This window comes from Vombatus ursinus, unplaced genomic scaffold, assembly GCF_900497805.2.
Source record: "Vombatus ursinus unplaced genomic scaffold, bare-nosed wombat genome assembly UNPS02014821.1, whole genome shotgun sequence".
Lineage (NCBI taxonomy): Eukaryota > Metazoa > Chordata > Mammalia > Diprotodontia > Vombatidae > Vombatus > Vombatus ursinus.
Genome location: NW_020954599.1, coordinates 51672542 through 51681792, shown reverse-complemented (window position 1 = coordinate 51681792; position 9251 = coordinate 51672542). Strand labels below are relative to the sequence as shown.

At 38.3% G+C, this 9251-nt stretch overlaps 1 protein-coding gene across 1 annotated transcript in view; it reads left to right on the top strand.

Annotated features, from left to right (window-relative positions):
• Nucleotides 1–277: 277 nt before the first annotated feature.
• Nucleotides 278–9251, top strand: part of PALLD (palladin, cytoskeletal associated protein) — a 520996-nt gene continuing 512022 nt past the window's right edge. The window contains exon 1 of the mRNA XM_027837582.1: nt 278–1212. Within this exon, the coding sequence (XP_027693383.1) occupies nt 278–1212 (935 nt within the window). The remainder of the gene's footprint in view (nt 1213–9251) is intronic.

Genomic DNA, 9251 nt, shown 5'->3' with positions numbered 1-9251 from the left:
AAAACATTCTTTAAAAAAAGTGAGCATTGAACATTTCTTATTTCACTCTGATGTGTTTCTCAACTTAGTACCCAGTGGCATGTAGCTAAAGAGCAATCATTCCATGATAGAATGAAGAAAGTATTTATTTTATTGTAACATTTTTAACAAAGGTTATGTTATCTTCCAGCCTGCAAGAACGAAGCTGTGAATTGCCAATATCTCTGAACTTCCTCTTTCTCCCCCCAAAAAGGGGCTTACATTGTAGACAACAGATTGCACTAGAGCTATTCTAAAAATGTCAGAGACATCTTCCCATGAGTCTTTCTATGATTCCCTATCAGATGTTCAGGAAGACACCAAGAATATTGAGTTCTTCTCTGAGTTATCTGCCTTTCTCAGCCAGGAAGAGATAAACAAGAGTCTTGACCTGGCTAGGGAAGCCATAGCCAACTCTGAATTGGAAGATTTTGACTCAGAAAAGGAGATCACTCGTATTTTAAAAACCTCTCCATCAAGCCTCTCTGAAAAAACTCACAAAGAGACCAAACTGGATGAGCAGATGACTTCAGCAACGCCTCAGGAAAACAGACCAACTAGAAATCAGACTTCACCAGAACAAGAATCCCTAGTCCTCCAAAACAGGAGCATCTCTACACCTACTTCCAAGAGAAAACCCACTGGCTCACCTCTGCTGGCTGCCAGTCCTAGCTACATTCGGAGCCTCCGGAATGCTGAGAGACATGGTCCAAAGGCAGGAAACTCAAGTGCTAGGTCCAAATCGGTATATCAGGGAACCCTTGGGTCCCAGAGCCAACTCCGTGACAAGGCAGCTAATCTGATCGAAGAGCTCTCTTCCATATTTAGAGAGGCAGCAAAGCCAAGAAATCTAAATCTAAATGGAGAGTCCTCATCCCCAGATAGTGGGTACCTGTCTCCAAAGAATCAACCATCAGCCTTATGTACTTCAGCCAGTCAGAGCCCAACTGAAGACCACCCAGAAATGGAGACAGAAGTCAAATTATCAGCAGCTAACCACATCAATGACTACTGCCAGAAGAGCCAAGCTATTATTCAGTCTGGCAATGGCATCTTACATAAACCACTTTGTGATCCCATGAACCTCCCAGCTGCCCCTAGATTCACACAGAAATTGCGAAGTCAAGAAGTAGCTGAAGGGAACAGAGTTTATTTGGAATGCCGAGTCATGGGCAATCCAACTCCTCGGGTCAGGTAAGGATTTGGCTTGATTCATATGGTTAATTTTATTTTAAGGTGTGAATGAAAACTTGGCGTTTTGGTCATCTGAGAAACAGAAGGCTTGGAGGGCCTAGAACAATGGGGGAAAAAAAGGAATTAGTTGATGAGAATCTCCCACAGTAACTTTATTACAGTTATGCTTCTCCCTCCTCTTGGAAGTGTATTTATTGACAGAGTCCCCTGTGCTCCTATGTCAGTGGGAAGGAGAAGCACTGAAGAGAGGCAAAGCAAAAAAAGATAGATCAAGAGCCCTCCTCCCCCAACACATGCAAAAAAAAAAAAAAAGAATATTGACTTCTAATTCGATGTATTCAACATGCATTTATTAAGGACTGAGGAGGTACTGGATACTAGCTTAAGTGCTGTGGATACAAAGTCAAAAATAAAACATTCCCTACCCTCAAATAGCTTACATTCTATGGTGAGAAAATAACATACATGCAGAGAAGTGAATTTTTTAATGCTAAGTAATTTCAGGAGGAGAGACACTAACAACAGAGGTAATTAGGAAAGACTCTGGTAGATGGCACTGGAGCTGAGCCTGGAAGGGACGTACAGGTTCCCAGAAGGAATGAGATTCATAGCAATAGCCTTCCTTGTATCTTTCCTACCCCTACCATGAAGAAACCTTCTCGTCTGAAACCTATACTGTTGAATGCCAGTCCTGTTTCAGGATTGAATTTATACTATAGAGAGGCAGCATGATACAGTGAATAGAAAATCTCACACTAGACATTTATTAGCTGAATGACCCTATTTCTTCATTTATAAAATGAGGATAATAAAAGCACCTATTTTATAGAATTTTTGTGAATGTTAAGAGTACAATGGAAAGAGCACTGAGTTGAGAGCCAAAGTACTTGGATTCCATCCTATTTCCAATGATTTTGTGACAATGGGTAAGCCTCTTAGCCACCCTAGATGTCACTAAAAATGAGAGGGTTGGACTACATAGCCTCTGAGGCACCTTCTAGTTCTAAATATATAATCCTTGATTCATATGATTATTCTATATTATTTTAATGTGTGAATGAGAATTTGGCATTTTGTTCATTTGGTGCTTTAGTAGTTTGGTGTTTAAATGAGAGATAATTTTCACTAATGATTCAAGATCAACAGGACTTTTATCAGGAAGCAGAAACTTCTTTATTTTTCCTAATTTTAATCACATCTTCCTCAATTAAAATTAAAATTTGAGGAGTTGGTGTTTGATGTCCTCTGCAAGACCTCTGCATGTCATCCCATGGGCCCAACTCACTCTTTTAAGACTTTTCAGACTGGAGAGTGTCTGAAATCAGTAGGGACTTCACAGAAACTCAGCAATAAGAACAAGAGACACTGAATCAAATTGTTTCTAGCCTGGATCCAACAGCCTGAACTAGACTAGCCTCAAGAAGGTGATGAGGCAACTAGCAGTTTAACCACAAGTCCTTTTTTATCATGTTGATAGAACATAAAACTAGAGGCTAAATGAAGTTCTCTCCCCAATACTCAGAGTGACTTAGCATGCATGGAACTTGGTGCTTCAGTCTCATAGCAGGAGAGATGAGATAGTATAGCTTTATCATATCTACATCAATTTAGCAAAATTTTCCAGACAAGTCAAATCAAAGAGCATTTATTAAGTGCCTACAGTGTGCCAGGCAACCCTATGAGAACATGGGGAAAAGGGTGAGGTGAGGAAAAGGAAGAAATATTTAATCTGTTGATTCAAAAAGAGATGTAATAACTAGCTAGGATTTATATTTATATAACACTAAGCAAGGTTGTGATGATAAAAGTTTAACAACCAGCTCCTAGGGGGCAGGGACATATGTATGACACACTTATAACTTTAATCTATATTTAATGTTTTCTCCACCACTTTTAAAGTCTGGACAATAACCAAAAAATACTAAATTAAGCCCCCATTTGTAGTGTTTGCTAATTCCCAAGGTGTAAATACTCACACTGAAAATTTAACAATTGGTTCTTTCAAGTTTGTTAGAGCTGGTTCCATCATACCCCTTGTTAAGGTTTGCAAGCCACTTAACAAACAATAATAATAAAAATAGATGATGATAGCTAGCATTTATATAGTGTTTCAATGTTTGCAAAGTGCTTTATAAATATTTTGCTTTATCCTCAGAACAACAGTGGGAGATGGGTGATATTATAATCCCCATTTTACAGATAAAGAAACTGAGAGTTGAGAAAAGTTTAGTGACTTGCCAGGGTCATATAGCTAAAAAGTGTCTGAGGCTAGATTTGAAATCAGGTCTTTCTGATTCCAAGTCTAATACTAATCACAACTTCTCTCTTCCTTTTAAGTGTTCATTCCAATTCTGTTCACCAATTATTTTTTTGTTGTTTAGTCATATCCAACTCTTTGTGACCACATGGACCATAGAATGCCAGGTTCTTCTTCATTATCTCTCAAAGTCTGTCCAAACTCATTTTTGTTGCTTCTATGACACTGTCTACCCATCTCATCCTCTGCCATCCCCTTTTCCTTTTGCTTTCAATCTTTCCCATCAAGGTCTTTTCCAATGAGTCCTGTCTTCTCATTATGTCAATAAATTATTTAAACTTCAGTATTTGACCTTCCAGTGAATAGTCTGAATTAATTTCTTTAAATATTGGCCAATTTGATCTCCTTGCTGTCCAAGGGATTCTTAAAAATCTTCTCCAGCAGTACAATTTGAAAAATTCTGCAACACTTGGCTTTCCAAGTCCAACTCTCCACCAATCATTACCTCATAATAGTTAATATTAATAGTTAATTAATAGCTCTTCTCCCTTGTCATTCTACAGGCTAGACTGTGTCTAAACAAACTGATCTGTCTTAGAAAATAATAATTGGGGGCAGCTAGGTGGCGCAGTGGATACAGCACCGGCCCTGGATTCAGGAGGACCTGAGTTCAAATCTGGCCTCAGACACATAACACTTACTAGCTGTGTGACCCTGGGCAAGTCACTTAACCCCATTGCCTAGCCAGAAAAAAAAAAAAGAAAGAAAAAATAATTTATTGGGATTTGCCCAGGTCCAACCAAACCAGAATCATAGCAGGAGCTAAAACAAACCTTGAGTGTGATGCCAGCTTAGCACAGAGCTGTAACTAAAAAGTTTTATGCCTGAAATAAGGGGCAAAACACCTGATCAACTTCAGTGGCATACCACCAAGTCAACCGTTTAAGAAAATATCAAGATACAGGAAGGAGAAGCTGGGTCATATCTCCCATGAGTGGAAACCTCAGTGTAATTTGAGGCTGCAGGAAATGAAGAGGAACAGGATGGAGTCCCAAAGAGAAAGAAACATGCTATCTGGAAGCTTCCCGATTCTTGCTAACTAAATTCAAAGATTTGTTGGTTCTGTGTTGTTGGAGAACTACAGAGACAGCACCTTCTAAATGTTGGTGCTAGAAAATGAAACCTTAGTTACTTTCCCCTAGTTACAGATCTGAAGTAATGCGTTGAGTTTCTGGAAGGCAGGCACTGCATCATTACTTACTCAACAACACGATTGTTTAACAATAATACAAACACAGAGTTTATAACTTTATACTATTACTATGAATCACTTCTTTAAAAAGAGTTACTCAGTATCTTTATATATCATAACAATTTTATTTCTTGATAATTCCTTTGATTTGGGAAGACTCTAGGGAATGTGAAAGAATTCTGTCTGTTCAAAGACAAAGAATCAAAAATCAAAATGAGCCTGACAATGACTAAAGTCCTGGAACTTCTGCTACTGCCAAAATTTAGCTCAAGCATTGTTTTCCTTTGCTATTGTGACTTTTTTTCTGGTGAGTGTGTCTTATTATATTGGCAAGACGGAAGAAAATACTAAGCAAGGCACAAATAACTAGTTATTGACATACATAACATAGAAATTAATTTTATTTGTGAATAATGGTAAATTGGTTTAGTTTAAGGAGGGCAGTGCTGGTAAATATTTAACAACCAGCTCTCAGGAGGGGAGAAAAAAACTTATGCATGACATACTTTTAACTTTAATCTATACCGTTAAAATTTTCTCCATCAACTTTTTAAAGTCTGTACAGTAACCAAAAATACTAAATCAAGCCCTGATTTGTAGTGTTTGCCCATTCTCAAGGTATAAATACACTGAAATTTTAACAGTTGGCTCTTTCAATTTTTGTGTAGTACAATTGAAATGTGTAGGAATTGGTATAGTATGATTTGAAAAAGCACTGGTTCTGGAGTCATAGGACCTACGTTCAAATCCTGCTTCTGAAGTTTACTACCTGTGTGGACAAATAATAGGCTTTTCAAGCCTCAGTTTCCCTATCTGTAGTATGAGGAGGTTGGAGTCCCTTCCACTCTGAGGTCTGTGATCCTAAGTGCTTTAGTCATTTTTAATGACATACTGTATAATTTTCACTCTCTACATAGCAAGGTCAAGAGGACTCTTATTAGCAAGCATAAATTCGTCATTTTGTCTTCATCCCACCATGTGCCTTTCTAATTCAGCAAGCTGACACCAGAGGGCAGTAGAAAGCAATTTAATGCATTCATACAATAAGATGCAGTCTGCACGTGTATTTCTGCTGAAGTTTTTCAAGTTTGCTTTTTCAGAGCCTATCTAGACAAAAATTACTCTGGTCAGGAAGAACATTAGGTTCTAATACGGGTTCTGCCTCTTAAAACCTATGTGAATGTGGAAACAGTCTCTGGGCCTCAGTTTCCTCATTTGTAAAAAGAGCTAGATTAGACTAAATGACTGATTTTATATGAGGCTACATTTATGTCATACTCACTGATAGTAGAACCCTTAAGAACTTTGAAACCTATATTGCCACTATTTACCACTGAGATTCAGCCCCTTTTTGATGGATTGCTGTAGCTGGGTTAATTGTAATGTGACTCCAAAAATAGACAAAAACTACCTGAACGGATTATCAATGCTATGGGGCAGCGGAAAGAGTGCTAAGCCAGGATCTTTGTTAAAATCTTAACTCTGCCACTTACTACTCAGCTGACCCTTTACCTGGATGAACTTGTTTTCTCATTTGTAAAATGAAGGGGTTGGACAAAATGACTTCTAAATTCCCTTCCAGCTTTAGATCTTTAAGAAACCCAAATGACTCCCTTCAGGTTCTAGCACCTTGTTAGAGCAATAATTCAATTACTAAAAGGTAGCTGAGAAACAACACTGGCCTTAGATTAGAGCTTTTGTGACCACCTTAGCTAAGAGGTCTTAACTCTGTGTGTGTGTATGTGTGTATGTATATACATACATATATACACATATGTATATATAAACTTTATATGCATGTGTACATGTGTATCTGTATTTCAATATAATTGTTTATATATAATATATACAAATGTGTATGTATTTGATTATAATGTATATAAATTATATAGGCTTATATACAATATATACATGTATACATACATACACATGTGTAAATATCTGTGTTTCAATCTAATTGTTTTCCTTTATATTTTATGTGTTTCATTTTATCTGTTTAAAAACATTATTCTGAGAAGGGATCCCTGGGCTTCACCAAACTGCCAAAAGGGTCCTAGACACAAAAAAAGGTTAAGAATCCTTACCTTAAACAAACTTCCAAGGCAGTGAACTACTAAGGGTGAATAAGACTGACCTGTCAGAAACTGAGCTACATTGAGATTATAAGTGACTTGCCCCAAATCACCCAGGTAGCTAGTGCCAAAGCCAAGACTAGAAAAGACAATTGGGGGGGGGAAGGAGAGGAGAGAGAGAGAAAGAGAGAGAGAGGGGGAGAGAGAGAGAGAGAGAGAGAGAGAGAGAGAGAGAGAGAGAGAGAGAGAGAGAGAGAGAGAGAGAGAGAGAGAGAAGAGAGAGAGAGAGAGAGAAAAAAGAGAGGACAGGGACGGTGTACTTCCTTCCCAGAGAGATCTCCAAGCCTCAGAGTTTTCTACTGGGTCCCCACACCTAGGTACAGGACCTGGGGTAATAGTCAAAGTACTATTACTGTGGCTTCCTTGTCCCTGGCCAATCTTCTTCCTCCCCCAAGAGAGTAGGCTCTCTAGGGGATGGACTAACCCTAGCACAACTGCATCCTGTGCCCTGTGACTCTCCTAAAAGTTTTTTGTCCCACATAAAAGAATTTCTAATTAAGGTTTTACACAAACCACTGCCTCAAGAAACCTTTCCAGAGGCACTGCTTTGAAAGATTTAAATGGGAAAGAGAGCATTCTACACTAGGCCAACCCTAAAGTACAATAGTTAGTCATGAATGTGCTCTAACCTTACTCTAAGAACAACTGCCCAATGAGGAAACTCAGCCTGTCTCCTTTTTTCTCATCTTTTCCCAACCTCCTCAAAGTAAGCTTCAGGACCTACAGAGAAGTCTTCTCTATAATAATTGAAAGTATATCCATAAACCTTATTCAGTAGCTAAATGATATGCAAATGACAGAAAAAGATTGTATTTATGTAGTGCTTTAAGGCTCTCTCAAATCCATTATTTCTTTCCAGAGTCATTAAACAAAAATGGAGTTAGATTTCTCATGCTGTTTGCTAATTAAGTACCTACTTCCTAATTTTCCATGCATGGACTCAAATAAGTATATAGACTCCTTGCTTGTATGTTTTTTCTCATCCTTTCCAATTGTCTTCTTTTAAAAATATGATTATGAGGAAAAACCTACAAAGATGCATCAATCAACAAGCGTTTATTAAGTGCCTACTACATACCTAGTACTGTGCTAATTCTGGGACTACCAGGACAAAATTAAAAGAATTCCTGCCCTCAAAGAGCACATAGTCTATAAACAAGTTAGTAACTTTTAGCAACCCCATAGCTGCAATAACAAAAATGACTTGCATTTATATGGTTCTTGATATGTTTACAAAGTACTCCCATATCTGGCATTTTATCTAATTCTCAAAACAATCCTATGAAGGAGGTCTTCAATACATTCATACTATGAGAACTGCCTCCACCAAATCAGATAGCAACTCACCTGTAAATAGTCTTTGAAAGTTCTGTCTTACTCAAAGATTTTAAACAACTTACACATAATCGCAAAATTATGAAAAGTCAGAGGCAAGATGTGAACTCATGTCTTCATGCCTCTCTGACCAGCAGTCACAGTCATTAGTGCCATGAAGCCTAATAGAAGGAAGTTAATTGTCCATTTTACAGAGGCACACAGAACTATATTGAGGTCTAGTGACTTGCCCAATATCACCCAGATAATTAGTGACAAAGCCAAGATTAGAACCCAGGTCATAATCTTAGCCAGAAGAAGAATCTCAAGAAATCATGGGGTAATTGGTCCTCAGGCAGAAAAGGAATCATCCCCTTTTCAGAGATGAGGCAACTGAGGCCCAGGGAAGTTAAGTTACTTGCTCAAAGCTACAAAGTTAGTAGCACAAAAGGAATCAAAATCTATTTTTTTCCATTAGAACAGTTCTTTAAGTGCATAACTATGGCTCTTTAGGGGGGAGAAAAAACTAACCTAAGTTTGTAGCCATGGACTGACATCCTAACATACAAAAACCTTGTTATGTATAGTAAACTTTGCAGGTCAGGTCACTCATTATCAAGCTTCCCTCTCTCCCTAGCTCAAAGCACACAGCCCTTACTAGGGAATCACTTGGGTCTTTTCTCTTTCGTTGTTGCCTTACCCAGCAGTTGCCATGTTTCTCTCTTCCTATGATCTCATACCTTATCCCCACAGCGCCAGACTTTTATTTCCTCCCAAGGTGACAATTATCTAATCCAACAAATTTCATTGTACTAATGGGCTAATGATGGGGTATGGTCACAAGCAGAGACCTTTGCCCCTCACCCCAAAAAGGAATTTGGGTACCATTTGTCTACAGGATTCTCCTTGAATTCTCTCACTTGATCAAGTAAGTCTCTGCCATTTGCCTGAGGCTATAATCCTATCAACTGGTCTTTCTTTATTACCCAGGCCCAATCTCCCAATTCTGGTTACTCTTAATTTAGCCTAGCCCTCCACTGTCTATTACCAGTGGCTATTTCCCACCCTTGATCCTATCTACACT